The following is a 27,105-nucleotide window of genomic DNA, read 5'->3' as shown; positions in this document are numbered from 1 at the left end:
GTGACCAGGATGACTGAGAATCTCCAAAGATATCAATGAACTGAGGTTTTGTGATCTGTCAGTGCTTAGCTAATACCATAGAATTTACTTTCAGATATGCTATTGTCTGAATGTAAAGATGGGAATGAAATTATAGTCCTCCCAACAAATTTAACACATAACAATGCAAAGGAAATAAGCTGTTTAATAAGGAAGAAGATGTGAGAAAAGTGAATCACTAATTTCTTTTAAAAACTAACCACTGCAATGACATCTTTTGAAGACAGAAAACTTCAGTTCTAAATTTGGGTTAAGATTGAGAATCATATGACACACTCGTCGGAGATATACATATATCTTGAGCTGGTTTCAGAAGTTGACATTCCTATCCACCTGTCAAAGCCATGTTGAGTCGATGCTTATACTTCCAATGCCCCCCTAGCTATAAGGCAAGTGTTGTGGCCCGCCAGCGGCCTGCGCGGATTGTGGCTGATTCTGATGACAAGGAGGCTGGTGTGGTGTCATGCCAGCAGCCTATGCAGCCAGCGCTCGAGTCGGACAGTGAGGAGCCTGAAGAGGATGTGGTGCCAGAGGCAGAGACTCAGCCAGGGCCTTCAGAACCTCCTTCAAGTGAAGAGAGTGAAGTGGAGGAGCCTCTTCTCAATGCTCGAGCACGCAGGGCTGCCAAAAGGCAGGAGTCTCCTCGAGAGGAGGAGGCTCAGGAGGAGGTCTCCTCGAGAGTAAGGCTTGGGGTTAATTGGCCACTCCCTTAGCCTATTTAAGTTCGCACACAGATAGCAAACATTGCTGGAAACAACGTTTGGTTCTACGCAGAGCATTTTGAGAGTGAGTTTTTTGTTACAACTTGGTTTCTGGGCTGATTGCCAACCCTTGTCGGACTTTGTTTAATCTCTGTAATTCATAGCAGACTGATAAGGACATTTGTGGTTAAAGCCTGCATTTTGAAAGGGGTCTGTTTGTATTAAACGGAGTTTTTGGAGCTGTGTGTGTGCTACACTTCTTGGGACCCATAGCTGGGGCAGAACAGCAACAAGAGAAACCAGAAGGAATAGAAATCTTTGTATACATGGCCCCTATTCATGATATCTGTCTCATCAAAGTTGTGGTGCTAATAGCACCCAGAAAAGTTGCTGGTAGTCCTCAACTTATGACTACAATTGGGATCAAAATTGCTGTTCTTAAGCAAACGGTTAAGTGAGTCACATCTGATTTTACATATTATTTTTTTTTGTCATGAATCACTGCAATTGTTAAGGGCATCACACAATTGTTTTAAGCAAATCCGGATTCCCACATTGACTTTGCTTGTCGGAAGCTGTCTGGGAAAGTCGCAAATGATGATCAAGTGACCCCAGGATCACATGACTCCATTGCAAATACAATGTGGTTGCCAACTACTCAAATTTTGATCCCGTGACCATGGGGATGCTATGACAGTCGTTAAGTGTGCAAACCAGCCATAAGAGATTTATAATTTAATGCCATTAGAAGTACGAATGGTTGATAAATGAATGGTTTTAAGTCAAGGACTACCTGTAAATTAATGGACAACAGTAGAAGGAAAATGGAGAAAAAGATTCTTACAGATGTTGTCCAAGGTTGCCATAGCTCAAACTATAGAGCATCATTCTATTTTCCCACCTCTTATATTTTCCCCCCAGATCTGCAGGTCTTATTTGGGAACATGAAGCTCTATTGGTACATTGAGATAATATTCCTCTTTTGTTTAACTATATTTAAAAATTAAAGTTGAAAGTGGAGATTAACTGTTAAATATATTTTAAAGAAATTCAAACATTTGGTCATGTGTCTGGCATAGAAGCTTTACACTGCACATGTTTCATTACACCTCAATGTTCACATCTTTGAAATGGGACAGAATATACATTGGCCAAGTGAACAGGACCTGTTATGATTCTTCTATGAATATAAATAAATAAAACGATCATTATTCTTATCCCATCTTAATGTTCTAGTTTAGTTTTTGATAGAAGGTAGGTTATGAATATTTAAATAAATGAATGCTTGGTTACCTAGTTCAGGTTGATGTGAAGTTAAACAGAGCACGGTCTGTAAATCTGCCAAATTACAGATCAAACAGATCAATACAAAATTAATAAACAGGCACAGAAGCTGCCTGGTTTCCCTATTACAATAGAGAATTTCTATCCAAACTCTGGTAATTCTTCCTATCCAAAATAGAAAAATTATAGCAAAACTTTTATTAGCAGAGAATAAATTAGCATTCATAAACCAAAGAATATGCAAATATATGCCCTTTTTATCCTTTGTGCATTGATACATTTCCTGATCTTTATTGATGCTTAAGTGATCGATCTAAGGGAGAATCCTACAAATTCTATTTAGAAATGTCTCTTTCAGTTTAAAATGACTTCACTTTTAAGTTGATATGTATAAACATATATTTTTGGGATTGCTTTTATTCTTTCTTTCTCTCTTTCTTTTCTTATCTCTTTTCTTTTCTTTCCTGCTTCTTCAGGAGAATAGCCATTTCACGTATGTGGAAGAGTCCAGCCTACAGTAATTAGGTATATTCTAAAACTTACAGATTCCATTCATGACAGCAAAATCACATTGAATTGTGTAAAATAATATTTAATTATTCATTTTTTTGATTTAATAACACATGCTTAAGTTTCACTTTCTTTCCTCCTTTTGGGAGAAGTTTTTTTTTCTTGACAAAACATTTACTTTGTATTATGCTATTTATAACTTGGTGGTGGTGGATGACAGAAGGCCTGAAACATGAATCAGGTACCACAGGCATGTAAGGGAAATTACCTGCATTTTCATACTGTCAGCCCACTGATATTGTCCTGAAACTCAGCTGCCTTTATGCTGACATGAAAAGAAACAGAAAAGGATGAAGAAGGGAAGTTACAGAAAAGATAGCAAAAGAAACTTAGCCCTACCTTCTGGATGTGTTGTTTTTTTCTGCCCCTTGATAGCCATCGGGCTACATAATCATATTTTTGTCAACCTTCTCTACTCATTGTACCTATTAATGATTGTCCATGACATTTCATACAAAAAAGAAAATATAGTATATAAATTTGAAATAATAAATCAATTAATTTTTCTCCCCCTCCTTCCTTCGCCTAGCATATCACAACAACAACAACAAGAGGGGGAACCACAAAAAGTTAGAACCTTTCTTGATATAAAGTGGGGCAAAAAAATATTTAGTCAGCCACCAATTGTGCAAGTTCTGATTACATGTTCTTGTAATCAGCATTCACTGCTGAAATAGACATTGTATCGAGATGCAGAATAGAGTCTTTCCTTTCTAGAAGTAGGAAAGGAAACAGTCTGTAGAAAATCTACTTTCTTGAGACAGGAGGTACTATGATGTACAATGAGTACAATTCCACAATAGCAATAGCACTTAGACTTATATACTGCTTCACAGTGCTTTACAGCCCTCTCTAAGTGGTTTACAGAGTCAGCATATTGCCCCCAACAATCTGGGTCCTTATTTTACCCACCTCAAAAGATGGAAGGCTGAGTCAACTTTGAGTCTGGTGAGATTCAAACTGCCAAATTGCAAGCAGCCAGCAGTCAGCAGTAGCAGCCTGCATTACTGCATTCTAACCACTGCGCCACCACAGCTCTTATATATGATTTATGGTTTTGCATTTGGAAATCCGGATCATGCCTGCTAAGCCAGGTTGTCTCATAGTGATCCATTTGGTTTTTCCCCTTGGTCCAGTGCACTTTCCTATCCTGCATAGTTACACTAGGAAATCTACTTTTTATTATCTGAGATATTACATAGAAAGATGAAAATGGTTGTTATCAGCCTTTGTTCCCAGGAGTAAAACACTTCTTCATCCAGTTTCCTAAGGATTAAGAAAGCAAATAATTGTAAAAGCAGAAAGGAATATTGGCTAAAGTTGGGACATACAGCACAGTCACTAGTATGCATAGTTTGAATTTTTGACCCAGGCATTTCATAAGAATTTTGAATGAAATATTCACTTTATGGCCCAGCTATGCCGCCAATAAGGTTCCAAAAAATCATTTACACTTTTTCATACCAAAGATTCACAGAAGCTAGTCCTAGGAGTCTCAACAAGGGCAAATGAAGAGAGATAGCACAGTATGTCCTGATTTCTTTTTAATTACAAGAAACCCAAGTGCAGAAGAAAAATATATTTCTTCCCTGTTGACCATTTTTCTAAAATGCAAATACTTTCAACCAGCCCATACTCAGAAACAAAAAACATGTGTGATTTATTAAACTGAAACCTACTACAAAATTGTATTATCCTTCATTATCTTTTTTTCTTCTTCAAGGTTCCCTTCTCTGTACAATACTGTAAGATGGTTTATTCCTAGTTGCCAACTTCAAAAATAGATGGAGCGTTGTTTGCTTAGCAGGGTAATCCAATCTTTCAGACTCCAACTACTGTTCAGGAAAGGGTGAGAATCACATTTTCATACGGGCCAAATTCAGAGGAGCTGATCCTACCCTTCTAAGGATTTCTACTGGAAGATATACAACCAGATGTAAGGATCTTCTCTTCTTCAGGACATATTAACAGAAGATTGCATCTCTCAAAGCACAGTAATTTACAACAATTTCTTTGTTGAAAATACAAGTTACAAACAGGCAAGCATTGTTTTTATTTTCTTTATTCTTTTGGCTCTTCTCTATTAGCTTATCCTGCAAAGTTTGGTCACTTTGGCGTCCCTAGCTATTTTCAAAATGCTTCCTAGACTTTGTTTTGCTATGAACAAATGCAGGACTGAAGAATGGAAGAAATGGGGGGAGGGGGATTTGTACATAAAATCCTGTATAATAAAAGGAAGAACTTGATTCATCATGTAAGCCCAGTATCTTCTTTTTTTTTTTTTTTTTTGCTGTTATTGCTATTTGAATAAGATACATTTCAAAATATTATATTGGATTCAGGCTACCTCTTCATCACCTGGGATATTTTGGTTCACACTACCAACACCTATTTTCTTTGAATCTTTTGCTCTCTGTGCTGTTCTCATTTGATGTACATTAAAAATGGTGTCCAGACCAAATTATAAGTGGAAGCTGCCACAATTAGTGCTCAGAGTTCCAGTTGTATTCTTTTCCTGGACACTCCATTCCAGTTTCTTCTTTCATCCTGCTACCAACATCAGCCAATATTCCACATCCATTGAGCATATTGAATACTCACACCTGTTTTAGGGGTTCTCCTGCCTCTCCTGTGCTTTTCTACTAAGCTTCAATTTTATTATATGCTGCTTTTTAACATAGAGTGAAATCTAAGTGACACCCAGAAGAAATTAATCATAATACTTTAGGTACAAAAGTGCTTACATTTTGTCATTCCTTTTTCAAAAAGAAAATAACAAAATTTGATTCTATTTCTTGTGAGATTGGTCTACTGCCCAAAAGGGGGATGTAAGAAAAGCTGATTTACCTAGCCACAAACCACAAAGCTACATGACCAAGAGATATACACTAAAAGGGGGGGGGGGGGAATGAAAGAAATTGGAAAGTGACAAAGGCACTAAGAGCCCTGACTCTCAAACACAGCTGGATTCAGGGACAAGACACTAAGTGGTATCTTCTTATGGAGAATAATGGTGGCAGCAGTAATTACCAAGCCTTTATGCCAAGGAAGCACACCTCAAAAAAGTAGGCTCAGAGTACTTCTGGGGCAGATGGCATGAGATTGCCATCCTTTCACACTACAAGTTTATGCCATCCCGCGTAACCTATATTCACTGGAGTTTCAGTGCTGACATTATCCTGTAGAACAAAGGTGTCAAACTCAAGGCCCAGAGGCCAGATCCAGCCCTCAGGGTGTTTAGATCTGGCCCACCAGGCTGCCCTGGAAACAGCAATGGACCGGCCCATGGTGCCTCTACCAGCGAAAATGGAGCTTGGGAGAGGCCATCGCAGCCTAAAACGGAGCTCGGGAGCCCATTATCTCTGGCAGAGCTCAGGCCACCAAAGGCGCAACACCAGTGATGTCGAGCTGGCCACGTCCACCCTGGCCACACACACAGCCCACCCCCACACCCCCAAGGTCAAACCCAACCCTGATGCAGCCCTCAATGAACTCGAGTTTGACACCCCTGCTGTAAAATATGCTGGTACAATCTAGAAGCCATTGTTCCCTCAATAGCTTTGAGTTTTCTTGGTCCTGAGGCTGTAAAACAGTTCCAAACCAGTGGTGGGTTGCCCCCGGTTCAGACCGGTCTGCAAGAACCAGTAGTAAAAATCGGCAGGAGGCTCCATCCACTGACCCAGATGTTGTCATAGGTGATCTGCGCATGCACACAAGAAAGCAGGCACGCGTGAGCGAAGTGAGCGCGTGGGCCCGATGCGAACCAGTAGTAAAGGTAAGTAGAACCCACCCCTGTTCCAAACATGCTTCTTGGTTGGGATGAGGTTCTTTTGTTGGAATTCAGTTTCAGTTTTGCCACATATTTTTCATTATTTCCATTAAGTACCCATTTTATCGCCTCGGTCTACAGAACACTGTTCTATTAGCTTGGAACTCCTGAGCAGCAACAACGCTTTTTCAGAGGTTTGCAGAAGTTGCATAAGTCATTCCTCAAACCTGCATGATAAAATGCAGGGTTCAATGGAAGCAATTAATATTTGGGCTTTTTGAGAGGAAGACTTCTCAAATTCATCCCATAAATTGGAATAGCTATCTCAATTTATCCTGTTATTAATCCTAGAGTTTCTTATATATTTTTACAAGGACAGTGAATGTTGACTTAATATATTCAATAAAGACATGATACACATTAAAGGCATTTACATCTATTAATAAGACTTAAGAAGCTCTGATCACACCACAGATCATAGCTCTGCAGGATTGTAAATATTTCTAAAAGGTTCACAAACGTTTGCCGACAGTTGGATCTCAGAACTATTCCCCAAAGCCACTCTTAGAATATGAAGAACAATTTATGACTGCTATGGAAGTTTTTGCATGTTGCCATTGTGGGTGCAGATAATCACAAAGAAAGTATCAGGGGAGCCTGGTAGATACTAATAGGATTCCACTAGGTTTAGTGGAATTCACAGCATAGTAAAAACACCAGCCCTACCCCATCCTGAAAAATAACTGTAGCAATCACATTAGGATATACGGGTTGCCGGTAAGTCTTCTAATTAAACCAGAAGAGGCTCCTGATTCGTTGTTTTCTACCCAGCCCACTAAGGAGACATATTTGCGAAGGCCTATGTAAGTGTTCTGTTCCGTATTGTCAAATGAAAAATGTCAGACCAGCTCAAGACAAACATAAGGTGTCTGCAATGGAATGGAGGCAATGGTGGTGATGTATCCTCATGAATATGCCTTTTAAGAATGGCTAGTGAAGCATTTTAGTTATTAATTTCATATGCTGCCAATCTCATGGTTCAAGGTGACTCTGGGCAGCTTATAATGGAAGCATGCTGGCAACATGGCCAGATCTGAAGATAAGCTCATCAACCATGTACAACCCATCCAAAGAACAGAAAGATAAACACTCAATTTTTATAAATTTTTATTTTAAAGAAGAAAAATAGTACCAGCTTCTTAGGAAATACATATTTAAATGTTCAGAATGGAGGTAGATTCATTTAAAAAGAGAGGGGGGGCTGATTTAGACTCAAACACTTCACTATTATATTGTAGTTACTTGAAGTACCAACTAAATCTTACAACTATAAATGATTATCCCAGCCTTCAGAATGTTACAAGTGCCAGAATACAAGGAGAGTCAAAATGTTTAGCAGGCAGAAACCTATAAAGTAGCTTTGTTGCTTCATATTTAAAGCATAACATACCATGACTAGATTTGGTAATCTAGTCCTGCAAACTGAATCAAAATTCTGCAAACATACTTTTTCTCATTTTTCAAATGAATGAGGCAGTGAAAAAAAAATAGAATTGTTTCTCTGATACATAGATGTATATGCCGTGTTATTTTTAAAACATCTTATTGCTGAAGTTGTTTTCGGATAAGTGGAACATCTTCAAAGAAAAACAAGAAAGTTCAGTTGCTTCTTGAAAAAGCACCTTTGGTGTTTTTACTTATTTTACTTATGTTAAGAAAACTAGAATTTTCTAGGACCAAGACCCAAAGAACCATGTATTTTTGAACTCCCTTGTCCTTAGCTGGATCCAGAAATTGAGAACACAATGCTTACCTTACACAGAAGGTAATCTTGACTCAAAGCTTTTTTGCCTTTACCATATTAATTCCCAAAAACCTTTCTAGTTAGCATTCCATAAGGTAAGGATCAATAACTATTCAGATGTCACTGAACATCAACTAGGGCAAACCGCCCGTCAAAATATGGTCAGGGATTTAGGGTAGTAGTATCTGAAGCATAATAGCTGCTCATAAATTTTCCCAACTTATGGAAGAGATGCAAACACTTCATTAGTTATTGGGTACCTACGAGACCGTCTTTTGCCACCAATAGCCTCCCACCGACCAGTTCTTTCTCACAGGGACTACTCAGTACCGTCAGTCAAATTATGCCGACTGGCGACTCCCAGGGGGAGGGCCTTCTCTGTGAGGGCTCCAACCCTTTGGAATGAACTGCCCCCGGAGATACAGAATATCCCTGATCTCCGTGCTTTCCGCCGTGCCCTCAAGACCCTGATGTTCCAACAGGCGGGGCTAAACATATGAACATGTGAATGAATTTTTAAATGTTATCTAATTCTGGGTTTTATTTAATTGACCAAACTAAGTAATAATTTTAATTAGCAATTTTATGATGTTTGTGTGTCTATATTTTTCTTGACTGTACACCGCCTTGAGTCCTACGGGAGAAAGGCGGTATAGAAATTAATTAATTAATTAATTAATTAATTAATTAAATGTTAAGTATTATAGGCTCCTAAGATGAACATAGCTCAAAATTATTTGACAATTTTCCATTCAAACTGACTCGACCGGAATAAAAGATGCTGGTTTAAAGCCCTTCATGGCTTGGGCTGGGTTACCTAAAGGAGAGTCTTCCCCCCGTTGTTTCTATCCATCCAATTCGATCAGGCAGGTTGGGCCTATAACAGGTATTTCAAGAAATGTCAGCTGGCAGAGACAGCAGACTTGCCTTCTCTGCTACAGCCCCTGCCATCTGGAACATTCTTTCCTCAGAAATTGCGATGACCTAGGTCGTTGGTCTTTTGTGCCTAGATCTGGATCCCTCGGAACGTTAAGGGACCCATTTTTATCTATATTAATATCCATGCCAATAATTTTACTCTGCATTTATATATATTTATTTTATATTGGTTTAAATTGTTTTTATGCTTTTACAATGCATGCTGCCCAAAGTCAGTTGAGATGGGCAGCTACAGAAATCAAACCAAATTAAAAATAAAAAATAAAACATACTTTGCTTCAACAAGGTATGTACATTATGAACTTTCAAACAATCCTAAGAAGTCTGCTTTATCCAGAAGGCTTTAAACAATACTGGCGTTATATTTTTCTATTTAAATAATTAAACAAGGGGAGATATAGCTAATGCTGGATAAGTCTGCAAAAGCATCCTGTGAAAACAACCACAATTTGGAAAATTATACAAGAGTCACTGATCCTGACTTTATTCAATTTATAAGGTACATCCAACATTCATTACAGCTCAGATGCCATTTAAGTCATTTTAAAAAAAAACGACTTTAGACTTTTCTATTCTTAAAAACCTTTGGAGAAAATATAAAAATTAATTTCCTGGCAAACTCAGTTGAATGTAAATTTACATACAAATTACAATTCCAACAAAGATTCTAGATTCAACTTTAGTTAATGTATCACAGTTAACACCCATTAACCAAATACCTTTCAATATTGATAACAAGGGTTGATAAGATAAATAAGAAATCTTGAACAGTAGTGAAAAGGCACTCTTCCTTAAACCTTGCAAATGTTTTAGAGTTTTAAATTCAAAAGCATCACATTTTTAAAATAACCAAGCAGGCAAAGACATATAAGGATCCTGCTAGATCATACTGAAGTATTATGTAATCCAGTCCAATTCGCCTCATTGGATAACTGAAGAATTCTACACACAGGATGAGTGTGTCCAGTTGATCCTGGTGAGGTCATGTAATTGTCATAAAAACTGCCTGCTCTATGGGCTTAACTTTAAACATCAACTTGGCAGTTTGTATCATATTTGGTAATGATGAATACTATGTACTATGAGTATACTTTTTTCAGTCTTTCAAATTCATCGGCTGACTCCAGATTCTAATTCTTTAACTAGACACATACAGTATTTGCAGAAAGAATGAGATAGGTATTAATAACTTTATTGCAATCTCTTTTCTAATTATTTCATAACTTCTTCACAGAAGGAAAGTAATTTTTACACATATACCCACCACCACATCAAGATTCATTTTTAGTATTCACCAGTTAAATCCTCATTCCACACATTAAGTATCTTAAACAGCTTATATGGCCACCTATTTTGCATCCACAATTCTGGTCAGCTAACATGAACAAAAAAAAAAATTAAAACAAAATAACAAATTATGATTTTACTTATTGCCTTGTCTTACATCACTCTATACATTGTGAGGAAAAAATAGTGTTTACCATTTAAATTCCAATTTATCCAATGCAGACCCTTGCTTGTATGAGCTCTTTTGTTTACATTACTCACCAGTAACTGGTGCCACCATCAAATCTGAACCCACGCTGTTCAGCATCAGCTCCAATAAAGATTACCTTCATAATATTCAATTGCAAAAGATGTCCACTTATTTCTCTTTCCCACGTCCTTGGTCAAAAATCCCAAATGCTAAGGCCACAGGTCCTCTTAGTCCATGATTTCTGTACTAATTTATCCAAAGCCTCTTTTGAAAGATCCCAATGAATACAATAACCTTCTTAAATAACTCTGCTTTAAGGCCTGAAAAAACTGACAAAATGGATACCAACTACTGCATAAAGATCACCAAGCTTTCTGACAGCTTGGTTTCTGGGTCAGTCCTGAAATTGGTGAATACTGTGATAGGAAGAACATATGCTGGGTATCCTTTCCCAAAACTGAAAGTACAGTGCTTTGGAGGGCGGGGGGAGGAATGTAAGATTATTTAAATTTTAATAGCTGCGCTAACTTTTTCTAACTTTTGTGTTTTCATTTAAATGGGTGATACATACATAATTCATTTTTACAATTTAAAGATTTAACTTTCTTAGTACAGTATTGAAAGCTAGCATTACAAAAACTCTAGATTATGGCAATGATAATGTGCATTTACACTGCAATGTTTTCCCAAAATTACATGCATTAATATGGCATCTTGATATAGTTTAATAATTTTTATTAGACCATCCTAATGCACAAAGTGAACACCAAAATGCAAAGGAAAGCTGGCTAGACAGCTAACCTAAACCCAATTAATACAAATCTCACATTTATCTGTGGGATTTGTCCCTTGTAACCAGATGATAAAATTCTTATATGCATGGAGATATTCAACTGGGAGAACCTATTTGTGATTTAATATTCTATGATATGTTCCATTACATTAATTCAATTGTGCCCATTTGCTTTTACAATACACTTAATTAGGACAACAAATGTTTTATAACACAATTGGCCATGACGCTTGCATGTATTCATACTATTGTTAACAGAGAAACCAAAAAATTCAAATGAAAGAGTCACTGTTATAATAACTTTAATTTCTCTTGCATTTTACAGAATTCTATGAACAGATTAAAAAGCACCTCCCTTCTCATCACTTGACAGTTGGTAAAATATTCAGTTAGCAAATGCCAACAGCTTGAGGATCTGATCTTGCAAGAATCTCACAGACCAACCCAAAGCAAAGCAGCTTTTACTATCTTGTTTTTAATACATCGGAAATCCACTCAGGTTGTAAGCCTGTCCAGCCATTTGCACCCAGATCATTTCGCAAAAATTCAGGGTCAACCAGCCAACTAGTTAGCTTTGGCACGGAGCTGCGCTCTCTTGCCTGTGACAGCTTGGAAACCAGTTTTAATGCTGGCAACAGAACAGCGCGAATGGCAAGTCTCACACTGCAAAAAATATAATCTGGTGTCCTTCTGCAAGATTGTGTCTGGTGACCGACACGTATGACAGGTGACATATTCCTCTGTGGGAACAATTAAATAAGTTATATTAGCAATAAGAAATTATAAACAAATAGTAAACACATTTTTATCCACTATGCATTTATCATTTACATGATCAGGTAATTTTTGAAACCAACTGCAAACTTACTAGACTATAAAACATAAAAGTAGTAAACAAGAGTATTTATCTCTTTCATTGCAAGGTTAATACCCCTTAAATTATACATTTTTCTGCCCATTTACTGCATGCACCTCTATATCACACAAAAGAAGAAGAATGTCTTGCAAGCAGCTTACAAGATGGGAGAATTGACTTTTGGCTTTGGCAGATACAAAAGTCACAGCTGTATTATCAGTCAACCTTTTTTCAATCTAGCACAGAATTGTGAAAGGAAACATCAATATGGTTCACTGTTAACACCTGTCTGTTCAGGACTAAAATTTAACCATTCTATTAGCTTTCTTCACTATTCACTAAGTTTACATCACTGGTCCATACTTTACAAAATAAGCATCCTAAATGATCAGCAACATTTGCCAGACTTCCTTTTCAATATCCCATTATTCAATCCTCTGTATTGGAGATATCTGAGATCTTTAATAGTGTACCTCTATAATCTTTTAATAAGCAGCTGACAATAGAACATGGAAATAACCACTTAACTGTTACCTCATTTGTTTCCATGCAGTAACAATATGTTTTGTTACCCCATGGAAACAAAAAATATTATTACATCAACTAAAACCAGAATGAATAATTTTTTAGTATATAAGCAAAAGACCAATGATTTGTATTTTCCTATACAAACATGACTATCCAAACATTCAGTTATAATTGTTCTATATACCTTCACCTTATCAAAGATATAGCAGGTAATTCCTCAAAATGACACTTCTGGTTGTACTGTAGCACTTTTTCTTTTTCGACAACCAGCAAAAATATGGTAGTTTCAGAAGACTTCAATGAATTACAAGTGCAATTTTGGCACTACTAATAATTATGTAAGAAGCAAGATTAAAAACTTTAAATGAAGCCGCATAAATCTGCAATCATAGAATACACTTACTGATATATCTTCTCAAGACATTTTCTATCTGTTTTTGTTGGAATCTTCCTTTGATTACAAGTTGGTTGTTGCCATCTATTGAACCACTGAATAAAATAGATATTAAAATTAGAATTGCATATTTTCAACGACACAAAGGCTTCAGGGCTTCCAAAATGCTCACAATATAAGCAAATCTTCATTCAAAGGCTCTCCATTTACTGCAATCTTTTATCACACAGTAAAGCCAAACACATTCCTAAAAGTTGATGACTTTATACCCAAAATAGGGCTACACAAAAATATAATGCCAGTTTAGTGCAATGACAAACCAGAAATTGTAAAACTATAAGTTCCAGTTCTGCCCTGGGCATGAAGCCAGTTGGATGACTCTGGGCCAGTCATTCTGTCATACGGAAGCAGGCAACAGCAAACTACTTACAAAGATGTTGCTACAAAAACTGCAAGGACTTGCCCAGGAGTCAAGAGTGACTCAACAGTATGCACACACAAATGTTAATACCCTTGGCATATCCTGTAGCTTTCGTGGAAATACAACAGCTATTTTCTTTTAAATGCTTATGGCAAGCTATGTTTTAAAACAGCTAAAAGAAAATGTAATAGACGTGTGTTGCCTTCTAGGGAAAAAACACAACAGAAAACACAGTATTCAGAGAGCATCAATGATAGAAATGGAAGAGAATACTAAAAGAGAATAAATGCAATATCTATGTATCCTTCTTATCCCCACATTGCAGACTGAGCCAAAAAAAGTGGCCATTGCAGACAAGAATAGCAATCAGTAGTGCTAGTAGAATGTTGATGACTGATAACTTAAAAGCGTACAAAAGTTTTGAAGGTTAGAAGTGGTATTCAAGTTACCATGTTTTTTGGAGTATAAGACGCATGTTTTTCCCTCTTAAGAGAGGCTGAAAATTTGGGTGCGTCTTACACTCCAAAGATAACCCCACCCACATGCCGGCCCACATGCGTCTTCCTCCTGGCTGCAGATTGCCACCAATGGCTTGTGTTTTTGGGCTCCATGCGTCATGTTTTCAGCCTCCAACACTCCGTTTGAAATCCCTTCAAGACCACCGATCGCTGCCCGAAAACGTGACGTGTTTGGAAGCTGAAAACATGATGCATGGTGCCCAAAATGGCTACCCAGAACAACAGCTGCCTTCTCTTACCCTTTCCGCATTTCACCTGTTTTAGTCACTGGAGCTCCCTCTGACGATCAGCTGTGCTTTAGAAGCTGTTTTTTTATCCCCAACCAGCCCCAACCTCAAAACCAGCGAGCAAACTAATGTGTTGAATCTGACCAGGCTAAGGACTAGGCAGATGAATACCTGGTAGGCAATTTTTTTTTTCCTATTTTCCTCCCCAAAAATTAAGGTACGTCTTATACACTGGTGCATCTTATACTCCGAAAAATATGGTAATCTGGGTTCCTGATTAGAAAGCTTTTATATCTTGTAAATTAAAGCAAAGTAGTTTTTCTTTAAACTTTTTCCTCAGACCACTTCACGGGGAATGGTTATATTTTTCAAAAGTTTGAATACTTATATACAAACATATGTGTATCAGTATTGTGTATGTATATTTTGCATAAGTAGAGATATAAATTCAAGCCATAATTCCTTTATTATTTTCAACTTCTCATTCAGAAACTCCCATTAAACATAGACACATCAAGGAAAAACTGTAACATTAAATGGTCAGCCTCTACTTGATCACAACAAACTCCATACTGCAAAAAAGAGCTTGAATTAATAAATCAGTCAACTAGGTAATAAACAGTAGGCTCTAGAAGGACATTGTCTATGCCAGACAAACTCAGCAAAAGTGGACATTTAAACCTAAGAATGGGAACCAGAACATTCATTTTGTGAGAAAAGCCTACAGCAGGAATTGTATCCGATTTTAGTATGTATGTATGTATGTATGTATGTATGTATGTATGTATGTATGTATGTATTTATTTATTTATTTATTTATTTATTTATTTAAAGTTTTATACCGCCCTTCTCCCAAAGGACTCAGGACGCTGTACAGCCAAGATAAAAAATCAACAATATAAAAGTTAAAAACAATTTAAAATTATTAAACAGTTTGGCCAATAATCTAAAATAAAATAACCGATTAAAATAATATTTTAGGCCAGCCCTGCTTGATGGAATAATAGTGTTTTAAGGGCGCGGCGAAAGCTACAAAAGTCGGGAATCCGACGAATCTCAGGGGACAGCTCGTTCCAGAGGGCAGGTGCCCCCACAGAGAAGGCTCTCCCCCTGGGGGTCGCCAGTCGACACTGTCTAACCGACAGCACCCTGAGGAGACCCTCTCTGTGGGAGCGTACTGGTCGATGGGAGGCTATCGGAAGCAGAAGGCGGTCTCGTTAAGTACCCAGGTCCTATGCGATGGAGTGCTTTAAAGGTGGCGACCAACACCTTGAATCACACCCGGAAGACCACCAGGAGCAAGTGCAGTTCACGCAGGAACGGTGTTACATGGGAGCATCGAGTCACCCCCATAATCACCCGTGCGACCGCATTCACTTTATGCAATCACTTTATGTGATGAATGTTAACTTTGCACGAATAAAGGTAACTGGTTATTTGGTGAAGTATTTCTCTCGTGAAATTTGACTATTTCAGCATTTAAATATGTATTAGAAATATTCCAATACTCAAACAAGGAGGGGTGGGGTGTACAAATAGCTATAATGTACAAATAGCTATATGAAGGGAAGCTGGTAAAAAAATTGCATTTCCTTAAGTTCAAATTTAAAAAACATAGCATATCAAAAATAGGCATTTCTAATATAGAGACTTCCTTTAGATTTTCACCCTTGAAGATTTGGTGAAGGTCTTTTCACCTTCTGAAGCTGAAGGCCATTCTGAAAGTCTTCCTAGGTTTCTATATGTACATAAGCATGTGGAAAAGAAACCTCTTGTCAAGAATTTATCAAAGCAGTAGCACCAAATCTTTAGGAAAGCACAGCTGCCTTGATGAGTGGCACTTGGCTGAAAAAAAAAAGTTCCACCTGAATTAACTGCACAGCTTTATTAAAAATACAAAACCTACAAGTTGTGCATTAAATTCTGTAACATTATATAATCATTGAACCACAAGTGACTTAAACCAATTTTTGAAATGGCTTACATCAACACGGTTATTTTTGAAAGTCAACTTGCTGAAGAGATGTCATAATCTTTGTCATAATCTTTGTACTACCAATAATTCAGAAATATTCATGAAGAATAAATATCACAGACAAGACTAAGTTCGAAGTACTTACCTTGTACCCAATTCTGCCAGCAAAAAAGCCAGGAGATGTTTAGGTTGACGATGTAATCTAAAAGTAAGGAAGTTTATCTAGTTACCAAAACAAGTACTTACTTGTACTTAAATACTTAAATCTCTTTTATTATCATAGTGTAGCATCTGGCATGTGCAATGCCAATACAAATCATTGAACTTTTTTTAAAAAAGCTAATGTCTTTTTAGGATATTTGAAGAAGATAAAATAGGAGTCAGTGAAAAGAAGTAAGGATTGCTTAGGCCACCACATAAGATAATAACCTCAAGGGAAACATAATATTAAATTTGTTCATAAACTCTGAGATAGCAAAATGACATATTTATCTAATATCAGATATGGCAATGCAACGTAAGTTACAATAGCACATTTTGTTTATCTAAAGAAAACTGCAGTAAAGTTTCATATGAATGAGATCAAGACTTTCAGTATATGATTTACACAATGAGTCAGAACTGAACTGTCTGGAGCTTCACATGTTTGAAATGTCATCTCAACAAACTAGGTACAGTTTACAAATTTACAATGAATAGATTTCTATCTCAGAGTAAGCCAAAACCAAACAAAACACCTTATGGCAGTACCATTATAAAAACATCCAGCTATTATACAGATAACTCTCAGGGCCCTAATGCAATTGTTAAATGAATGCATGGGTCATTAAACAGAGGATAGAGGAAGCTCTGGGAGGCCTAGTGCAGTTCCATGTCCGAAGCTTCTCAAGGTTTCCCCTCATACCAAGGCAACCCATGTTCTGCTTTCCGTCCCTTGGGAACCTCACAGGCCTTGGGCCTACTTCCCATCTACTAGGCCTTACACCCTCCTCCTCCTCACCCCACGTCACTCATTGCGCATATACCTTTTGAAGATTTCTGGAGCTCAGATTAAAGAAGCAAAGCAATTCGCTCTGTTGCTGGGGTACATGACTCCTGGAAGCAGCCATTTTTCTGAGTAGCCACAATTCAGTGTGACCACTTGGAAAATGGCAGCTGCTTCCAGGATCATGCTATGCAGGCAACAAAGCAACCTGCCATGCCTCCCTAACCCAAGCTCCACAGCATGGATATACAGAACATGGCAAAATACTACCAAGCTCACATTAGGGGAGCATAACAAGCCACTTTGTTACTGGGTCACATGGTGCAATCCTGGAAGCAGGCATCATTTTCTGAGATACCACAATTCAATGTGGAAAATGGGAGCCTCTTTCGGGATCGTGCCAAATAGCCCAGCAACGGGATGGTCTTTCCTTAATGAAGCTCCATAGATGTTTGAAAAGTGAGGAGGAAGGTGTGCAGCCCAATGATGTGGGAGGCCTGTAGGGGAATGGAGGAACACTGCAGCATCCCTGCACTGAATTGTAAGAGAGTGACTGCAGGGGTCTGCAGGGGCCACAACTTTGGGACAAGGTCATAAGTAGCTTTTGGTTAATCCATCGTAAGTCAAGGACTACCTGTATAAAAATATTTTGCTCGACATTACAACCTGTACATAAAAAGAAATTTATTTCAAAATGATAACCCCATGGCCTTATCTACTTTGCTGAAAGTATTCAAGGATTTAACTAAATGTTTGTATGCAAGCTAGCCTCAATTCCAATATCTCATTATATCTTGACTCTCCCAAGCTTTAGATGTTCAGTCTAGAGGTCTGAAGAAAAACTGTTAAGGATGTAGCTAAGAAATCAGTATTTTCTGGTGGCTATTGTTTTATATTAGTTTATTATTATTCCTCTTAATTAATAATTATTCTGGTGATTCTAAAACACTTCCACATATTAGCCCAACCTCACTAGGAATTTCCCTAGCACAAATGAACAGGAATTTCACAAAAGCCGATAAACCATATTCACTTCACTAGATTGGCTAAAAAGAATTCCCAGTTGATCATCTAATGAATCATATACATATGCAACAGTCATTTCAGAATAAGACACTATTTGCATTTGCAGATAAATTAACCGTTTTGTCTATATAAATTCACAGTTCATAACTGAACAATAGCCAAGAACTCAATTCCTTGATCCCAACTTTTACTAATTCCTGTCCCAAACTGCAATATAACAAAACTTACAGTTTACAGATATCTGTGAAGTTAACAAATGATGTTTTCTTTGTTCCTACTCTTACAACCTGGGGAGGCTTCATAACAAATTTTCTTTTTTCACCAGCTACCATATCAGGATTTTTTTCCCTCATGATGTTAAATACACGATTCAGCAACTGCAAGGAATAAAAAAATAATATCAAAAATCAATTAATATCGATGATTTACAAATTAATACTAGTGCATATTTGTTTGTCTCTTATTGTTATTTATTTGAGAAAAAAGCATGAAATTTTCTCTGAATTAGAAAAGTCAGCATAGTAAGCTTAAAAAAATTCTCCTTCTCTACAGTTTTATTTAAAATATGCATGTTCTACTCATAATTCTATAATCCTGAGGCAGAATAAAAAAAATCAATCTAACAACAAAGCTGTATTTCTCTTCATTTCATTATAAATCCAAAGCAATATTTAAACTCAGATTATATTATGATCCCCACATATTATAATAAAAGACCAATAGATGAATTAGTTAAAAGGTGTGAAAAGTATTTACCTCATCATATGTGTAATCCCTTTCCGAGCCTGCCCATGCAGGTCCTGACAGAGAGCTAAAAGAGATTCCATCATCTTTTTTGCTGTCATCATCCTCCAATGCTGCAGAATTACAAACATTATTTCAGACCCCATCGATTTCCATTCCACAATGTGCACAGAATATTTTTATGTGACACGTACACATGTATTTTTGAGCCAGAACATCCTACATTAGACCCTTTGCTAAATGAGGAGATACTGGGGGGAAAGGGAAAGTTAATCTAAATAGTATTAAGAATAAGGTGAGGCACAGCATTTGGAAAGGCAAATTTATCTTTCTTCTCTTTCCACAAAAGTGCTAGAAGTTTCAAAAAAAAGTTCAGATAGAAAATATCCTTATCCCTTATCAAACAAAATTTAATATCTGTTTGAGTTTAAGAACGTACTTTCGTTTCTTATTTAGTTGGTTGTGCCCATGATATCTGAATGACTACACAGACATGAGATCTTTCCAAAGACAGTGGACTATGAAACTGATGGTTAATAATATATATTCTGCTGGTTTACAATGCTATTTAAGGTGTCTTTGAAAATGGAAAACCATAAATTTATTGGAATACCCCTACACAATTGTTGCTCTAAAACTGTCCCCACACCTTTCAAATACTTTCAGGTATTATCTTGGCTTTTGAAAAGGCAAATGGGAAAGACATGAAGATCAGGGCCAAAGAGAACAAGGAGTGAAAAGGGCTGCATAGCTAGAGGTTAGACAGCTTAGAGTCTAATTGAAGTATTCAGTTATTGGACTCACAAATTAAATTGCTGTGGCTAATGCAATGTAGAAGACACTGTGGCACCCTGTACAATAATATCAGTGAAGATGGTCAATGTTATATTAAACCAAAGCTGTCTCTACACCACTGCAGCATTTGACAGAATGCTAATAGCTACAATAACTTGTCTTCCACCCTGATTATAAAATCAAAATATAACTACACTTTTTGTATCAACCTTCAGTGTGATCAACTTTGACCAATAGCAACAGAGACCACCAAAAAAGTTACCTTCATCTTTATCTAATACTTCATCCTCATCTGTAAACTTTGCAGTCTTTCTTTTCTTCTTCTTTCCTAACATGATATCAAGGTCATCTTCTGGTTCTACTGTTTCTTGTACATCACTCTCAATTTTTAGGTCCTTGAGAACAATTGGGAGGGTAGGAAGAAGAAAAAGATAAACAACATTAATGATACAAGCAGCAAACATAAAATAATGTACAACAATTTAAAATATGCACCTCTCTGTTGATCATGGCAATAATCAATTAATTCAGAGGTCACCTATGAAGCAAAAGTCTAGGGGATGTATTACTCTTTAGTATAATTTCATTTTTTTTACTGATAATATACAGTAGCAAGTTTCTTCCTTTTTTTAAGCTGAGAGCAAAGTTATTTGTGGGGGGGGGGAGTCTAAATCTTAAATTAGTAAGATGAAGACACAAACATGCCCTTTAACCCTGTGTCAACTGACCTTTAGTCCCTCTTCAGCTTCATCAATATCAAATATCTTTTTTGTTTTTTTCTTCTTTTTCTTCTGATTAAAGAAGGTTAAGTCATCTAAATCATTTGATGCATCTGAAATGGAAAGGCAGTACATTACTAACATTCAGATTACTTTATGATTTGAGTATGGATATATTTATCAAGAAATTTAAGCAAGCTTGTGACAATGAAGTCAGAAAACTTCAATAACAGAATACATGAGAAAAAATGAAAAACTAAATTAGACTATTTCAATAATGTATAAAATGTTGATTTAGACTTTTACACATTATATCCAGTAGATCTCTATAACTCAGGATGTAATAACTGAGAAGCAAGCTATAAGAATTAGTTCCCAATATAAACATGACAGTCCACATTTTTTAAGACATGCTTATCACAAAATCCTTGAGTTTACAACATTTACTTCAATGCCTTACTGGCCTTAACAGTAATAAGTCAGAGAGAGAAAAACATAATTATTTTAAAGCCAGACAATAAAATAAAAATAATTCTTTATTTTTATTTATTTATTATTATATGCCACCCATCTTGCTAGCCAAAGCTACTTCAACTTAATTTCTCATGAAATTTTATCATGAAACACAGAAATGTAAATAGAGAGCCCAATTCTAAAATGTTAATAGTTGGCTGATTCATACTAATGAACCAAAGAACATAGCTGGCAATCTGTTTAATATTTATATATATGAAACAAAGCAAACCATTAAACTACAGCTGTATGAGATAGGTGTGCTTTAGCCTGTATATTTCAGGAAGTTTGGAAACATACAATACAATAGCGTAAATCAGTGGTTTTTTAAATGATCTTCTCTCCATGAAAGTCAAGCCAGCAACAAAAAGTTCTCTTATTCATTTCTATCTTCCATGAATAATGGTAAGAGAGCAACATGTTCACAGCCAGCCAGGTGAGCAAAGTCTGAATGCATTTTACAAACATTTTATTAAGCATTCTGCTGCTTAACATATGGGTTTCTCTGGAAAACTTTTAAAAAGCACAAATTAAATGTCTCATTTTTATAAGCATATTTTCTTGAGAAAAATAAAAAAGAAACAGAAAACAGGATTTCTAGTAGATATATAATAGCTTACCTTTCTTTCTGATGTCCTCTTCATCAGCTTCTATATCTTTGTCTTCTGTTGGTTCTGGCTCTACTTCTTTTGTTTCTAATAGCTGTGTCTCTTCTGTTTGTGCATCACCACCTTCTTCATCAAGCATAAAAGGCTTCTTTTTCTTCTTCTTCTTCTTGCTCATAGTAGGGTCGAAGATCATCTGCAAGAAACAACAGTATTTTCTTAACACAAATTTGCAACATAAAAATACCCTCCAGATTTATAAGTATACATATAAATATAAACATTTATTAAATAATCAATCAAACACAACATAATAGAAAGTTTATCAAATATGATCTCTACCATGCTGTTCAGAGTACATTAGGAAATAACTGAAAACTTAATATGGGAAAAATAGAAAAGTTTTAATAATTTAAACAGTTAAATAATCTACACAACCCAACGCACTAAGATTGGTTTCCCAGCAATTTAAAGATCTACTACTGTATCTTTCAGACTATAAGACGCACCAAGATTTCAAAGAGGTAAACAAGAAAAAAAAAGTGTTTGCCCTCCCCAGCCCCCAGGAGCACTCTGCAGGCTTCCCAAACCCTCTGTGTGCCACATTTTTGTGAAAAACGGGCCCATTTTTTGCAAAAACGAGACTCGCAGGACAGGGCTTTGGGAGGCCAAAAATGGCTGTATTCAGTGTATAAGATGCACCAACATTTTCACCCTCTTTGGGGGGGGGAATGCATCTTACACTCTGAAAAGTACGGTAGTTTTAACAATTAATAATTCCACCAAAACATATGTAGGTTATTTTAGGCACCCATTACTAAGTTCCAGAAGGAATAGCAACATCTGGTATTCAAGTATTAGGTAGTAATTTGTGCTTCTCACACTAAATAATTAATTTGAAAATAAACACATCTTCATCTCAATTATCAAGTTGTTTATATAACCACAAAACTACTGTAGTTTTGAATCCTGTAGAAAAAGAATAATCTGATATTATGAATTTCTCTCACCAAACTCATTCTGGACAGTCTTCCAAAAATTCAGTTCAAATGCTGAAGGCAATCAAGTCCTGTGTATTTTATCTGAAAACTGCAATCCCATGTTTATTTTCCAGTAAATTACACTGAATGAAGTGGGATTTTTTTTGCTAGAAAACATATATTTCTGCCAAACCTATCTAGATCTATAATTTTTCACACACCCATACAGAAAACAAAGTTTTGTTTATGAATATCATAGTCTAAACTATTACAAGCTTAATTATAATGCTCTACATCTAAGAGTAGTAGTATAATGGAATCACACCACACTAACTAGTTATACAGGACTTTTAAAAATAATCTTTCCTTAAAAGACACCTTCAAACAAACATATTAATTTATATTTAAAGACAAGAAACCCTAAGTCTTTGAATGCATTTAATATTAGAAACTAGCTGTAATACTTTTTTGTAGAAAACAAAAACCAAAGATTGTATCTAAAATATCAACTTAAACAGTAGTTCGTTAAATTACTTCTTTCAATTTTAATTGTCCACTTAATGCAGAGATAGGAACTTGTCCAAAATCAAGAGGCATAAATGTAATATTGAGAGAATTTTGCTGGATCTCTCATGTGGATCACCACATTGATGCAGCTATCACAAAATACTTTTTCTCAGAAAGGAAACTGGAGGCTAGCACTCTCTTGTATTCCAGTCTACTTTTGGTTTTTAAAATTAAAACAAACTATTAAAAGGTAGGTAGGTGATTAACCTGGCTAATACCAAGTATCCATAGGCATCAGAATAAGCATCCCTGATCTAATGTCTCTTTAATATCTATGTTAAAATAATACTATTGAAATATCTGCAGTTTGGAAGAGATATGTATTTTTTCACCACAGATTAAACCTATCCTAATGATATCAACAGTGGTCAAGATAGGAGAACAAATATCCAAAGAGCCAGTCAATAAATTGAGCTGCCAGGACTGTAGAACAGGGAGGAATTCTTCACATGTCCCAATGTTGTTTCAATTGGTAGACTTTTTAAAGCAGATAATGGGGCATGAAAGCTACAGGCGGGAGAAAAGACAAAATACCCATACATTGATATACTTCAGTTGGTATAACACAACCACGTTTTCGTCTAATGTAAAGTACTTTATTATACCAAAATGAAATTAAATTTCTTTTGGCTGGAGAGAAATTGTTATGCTTATGAGACCAATCTTTACTACAATCCTAAATATTGTACTAAGTATTATTGCTAGGAAACCAAATTTATACATTTTGGACTTATGATTCATATGCCATCAAGCAGTTGTAAACAAAAGAAAAAACATGAGGTGTCTATTCCTGAATTCATAATATTTCAAATAAGATTAAATTCATCAATACATGGAATACAGATCTACACTGACATGCTGGCACAAACCACATTATTTAACGACTTAAAAAATTAAATACATTTATAGCCATCTTAACTGCAACAGTATAACTGACATTTTTGTTATTATTAATTCATTTATTTTATGGAGAACAGAAAAGTTCTCCACCTGGAAATCCACCTTGTTTTTCATCCTTCTGCAGGCAATGCTTCATAATTATTCCTAAAAAAACCTTATTTTACATCTGTTTTCCAAGTATTGGAAAATCTTTTTAAGCATTTCTGCTACAAAGAGGACCCTAAAAATGAATCATTCTATCAACCAAACTGAATCAGAAACCAATCATGCATAATTTCAATAAATCACTGGACTACAACTGGGAGTTGACAATATGAACTGACAGTTCAATAATAGCTTATTCTAGGGGTTTGGATTTTTATCTAATCAATTGCAAATGCAATTGCCAAATTTGCTTTATGGGCATGCCTTCAGTGAAAAGTAGCAGTAGCAAAGTTTGTGACATGCAGATTAAATTTTAATTATCAAAAGTGGTGTATTTGTTGCCAAATCCAAACCTGAAATGAAATTATTAGTTCAATTCACAGCAAAGCATATGGAGTTATTTTATGGAGTAGAGTACCATAAAGTTAGACAACACCAGCTTTATAAATAATGTAGAGGTCTACTCAAATTGGTTTTATATTCTAATCTATTACAAATTCATATTCTGTATTGCCCAGAATTTCTCAAGGGCTGAAAAATAAAACAATTTTCCCTCTGCAAAAGTCTCCCCACTTAAGGATTGAAAACATATTTCCAAAAACAGGAAGAAATTGATTGACATACTTAACAGGAATATTTTAAAGGATCACGACAAAGGCTTCCAAATATAAAATTCCTTTTAATTTTAAAATGAGGCATTTTCCCTTTAAATAGGAAAGGCAAGCAGGTTTTTGCTCAGGTATCAATAGATCTTTAGGGATCCTCAGACCACTCAGGTTGAATAGTAGGATTCTGGTGGAATAATAGGATTATTCTGCCCATGAAAAGTTTCCAGGGAGTTCAAAATTATATGATTAATTTAAATTTATTGGCCACCCAGCTCCAATGGAGCCACAACTTCTCCTGGATATATTATGAGAGGTTTCTGATGCTCCTTCTAGAGATTTTAAAAAATATTATAACAATTTACTCTGGAATAAAAAGAGTGCTTGCAAGCACAGATATAAGTCTTCTCCTGAGTTATTCAGTTATTACAAATTTGAGATGTTTTGAATTGACACCAAATCGGGCCGCTAGAGTAGCAACCTAATTAGGGATCCTTTAAAAACTGGCACCCAAAAAAAGATGATTTCTGAGCCACGCCATACGCAAAAAAAAAAAAAATCAACATTTCATCAGGCACTCTAGTAGGGAAGACGCTCCTCCATTCAAAGCACGTTAAGACGCCTCCCGCAACCATGCCTGTCGTATTGTTCCTGTGGCCCTTTTTAAAACAGCGAGGGGGTTTTAATATGAAACTTTCCTGCTTTCTTCAAATAAACCGCAGTGGGAAAGGAGGTGGCATTAACTCAGTTTGACCTAAGGCGGGAAAGGGGGGTCAAAGGATGGCTTCCTTATGTCACAGGGTGGGGGGAAGAGAAAAAAAGAGCGACCAAGGACAAAGGAGAAGTTTCCTCAAAAGCTGCTCAGATGAAAAAATAAGCCTGGCTCCTAAATGTATCGCACAGACTGGGAGAAGGGAGCTGGCTTTGCTGAGGGAAGCTAATTCAACCGGGGCTCTGATCAGGGTGCGGGCAGGCCTCAAGCCCGGCTCCTCACATGGCGGCGGCCACAGCCCCAGCCTCACGCCGCCCCAAGGCCTGGGCACATCTCTTGTCCTCACCTCGTCTCCCGACATGGCGACGACTCTCCCTGACCGTCAAAGCAGAAATTTAGAAGCGCCCGTCTCGGGGTGGAGGGGGGGGGGAGAGAGAGAGAGAGAGAAAACCCCACAACGCCGCCCAGGAAGTCAATCGCCCCGGCTCGTTCGCCTCAGCCCCGTCCTGCTCGCCTCGCCGCCGCGCTCAGCTCTTGCATCAGCAGCAGGGGAGGAGGAGACAGAAAACAGCGCGATTGCCCCGGATGGAAGCATGCGCCCCAGCCCTTCTTCAAAGGTTCTCGGGAATTGTAGTCTCACTTCTGCGCAAGCGCAACAGCGGCGGAGCTGGGTGGAATCCCGACCGCAGCATGTGCAGTTTTGGGGAATGTGAAGCTGGTGACATCACAGGGGAGGGAGAGTGGGGGGAACGGGCTTGCTTGAGCACGTGCTCCTTCCGCCCAAGTGGCTCCAGTGATTGGTGGAGTGCCTGATCCTTTACAGTTACGCTATTTACGCAAGGCAAGGGTTGCGTAGTTCCTTCTTTCACAGAAGGCAGGAGACTAAGGGGCGATGCTAAAGCTTTTGTTCCGTCCCTTTTGGGGGGGAAAATTGCATTCCTTCTAGCTGTGCTTTTAATAAATCTACAGCTTTCTTCCTATTATTAAATTGAGATTGAGTTCATACTTGGTACTTGTGGAAGTGTTTTTAAAAGTTTGAAATCCAATAGCTTTGGCTACACTCCCTCCTTAAAATAGTAAAATTATCCTCTGAATAGGGCTGTGCCTCTGGTGATTATGTCTACATTGGTTTCTTTTTCTTTTTACTGTAATATAAAGAGGTAACTTCTGATTTTCTTTACAGCAGTTAAAAACATAAATTTATATCTTTGTATAAGTTTGCAAAGATAACTTCCATTTTTTACATAATATTTTTCAATCACCAAAATCATGGGTTATAATTTCATTTTTTCTGATTTGTGCAAAAAATTTGTAGGGAGTTTCTTGTCAGCAGTAAACTTTAATGCCCTTTTTCTGATCAAATATGTAAATTTGGCCACTTTGACAACTTCCATCACCTTCATTCTACATTCCTCCATTGTGCCTAATTGAATATTTCCCCTTTGCAAGTATCTTGCTGCAGTTCTATATAAAAACAAAGTTCCTGACTGTTGTTCCAACTGTTTATTGATCAGC

The 27,105-nt window shown here is 36.8% G+C and overlaps 2 protein-coding genes across 5 annotated transcripts in view; one reads left to right on the top strand and one right to left on the bottom strand.

Annotated features, from left to right (window-relative positions):
- The window catches only part of RALY (RALY heterogeneous nuclear ribonucleoprotein), a 243,695-nt gene extending 238,855 nt beyond the window's left edge, over nucleotides 1-4,840 (top strand). For all 4 annotated transcript variants that reach the window (XM_034414036.3, XM_034414034.3, XM_087889224.1 and 1 more), the window contains 2 exons: nucleotides 2,501-2,549; nucleotides 4,318-4,840. In XM_034414036.3, the coding sequence (XP_034269927.1) occupies nucleotides 2,501-2,545 (45 nt within the window). In that variant the 3' untranslated portion in view covers nucleotides 2,546-2,549; nucleotides 4,318-4,840. The remainder of the gene's footprint in view (nucleotides 1-2,500; nucleotides 2,550-4,317) is intronic.
- Nucleotides 4,841-11,661: 6,821 nt separating this feature from the next.
- EIF2S2 (eukaryotic translation initiation factor 2 subunit beta) lies at nucleotides 11,662-26,302 on the bottom strand. Its single transcript, XM_034414033.3, has 9 exons — nucleotides 25,937-26,302; nucleotides 21,698-21,878; nucleotides 20,574-20,677; nucleotides 20,108-20,240; nucleotides 19,063-19,163; nucleotides 18,535-18,683; nucleotides 16,441-16,497; nucleotides 13,164-13,249; nucleotides 11,662-12,116 (listed from the first exon to the last, which is right to left on the bottom strand). The coding sequence occupies exons 1-9, from the start codon at nucleotides 25,949-25,951 to the stop codon at nucleotides 11,941-11,943; spliced, it is 1,002 nt and encodes a 333-aa protein (XP_034269924.1). The 5' UTR covers nucleotides 25,952-26,302; the 3' UTR covers nucleotides 11,662-11,940.
- Nucleotides 26,303-27,105: the final 803 nt, after the last annotated feature.

This window comes from Pantherophis guttatus, chromosome 3 (assembly GCF_059756535.1).
Source record: "Pantherophis guttatus breed Tessera chromosome 3, ASM5975653v1, whole genome shotgun sequence".
In the NCBI taxonomy this organism is placed as follows: Eukaryota; Metazoa; Chordata; class Lepidosauria; order Squamata; family Colubridae; genus Pantherophis; species Pantherophis guttatus.
Note: the sequence above shows the minus strand (reverse complement) of the source record. Positions and strands in the feature narration are given on the sequence as shown.

Coding starts and splice junctions, on each gene's coding strand:
- EIF2S2 (XM_034414033.3), bottom strand. Junction 16,498..18,534: donor TTCACAGATATCTGTAAACT/GTAAGTTTTGTT, acceptor CCTTACTTTTAG/ATTACATCGTCAACCTAAAC. Junction 13,250..16,440: donor CTGGCAGAATTGGGTACAAG/GTAAGTACTTCG, acceptor TATTTTATTCAG/TGGTTCAATAGATGGCAACA.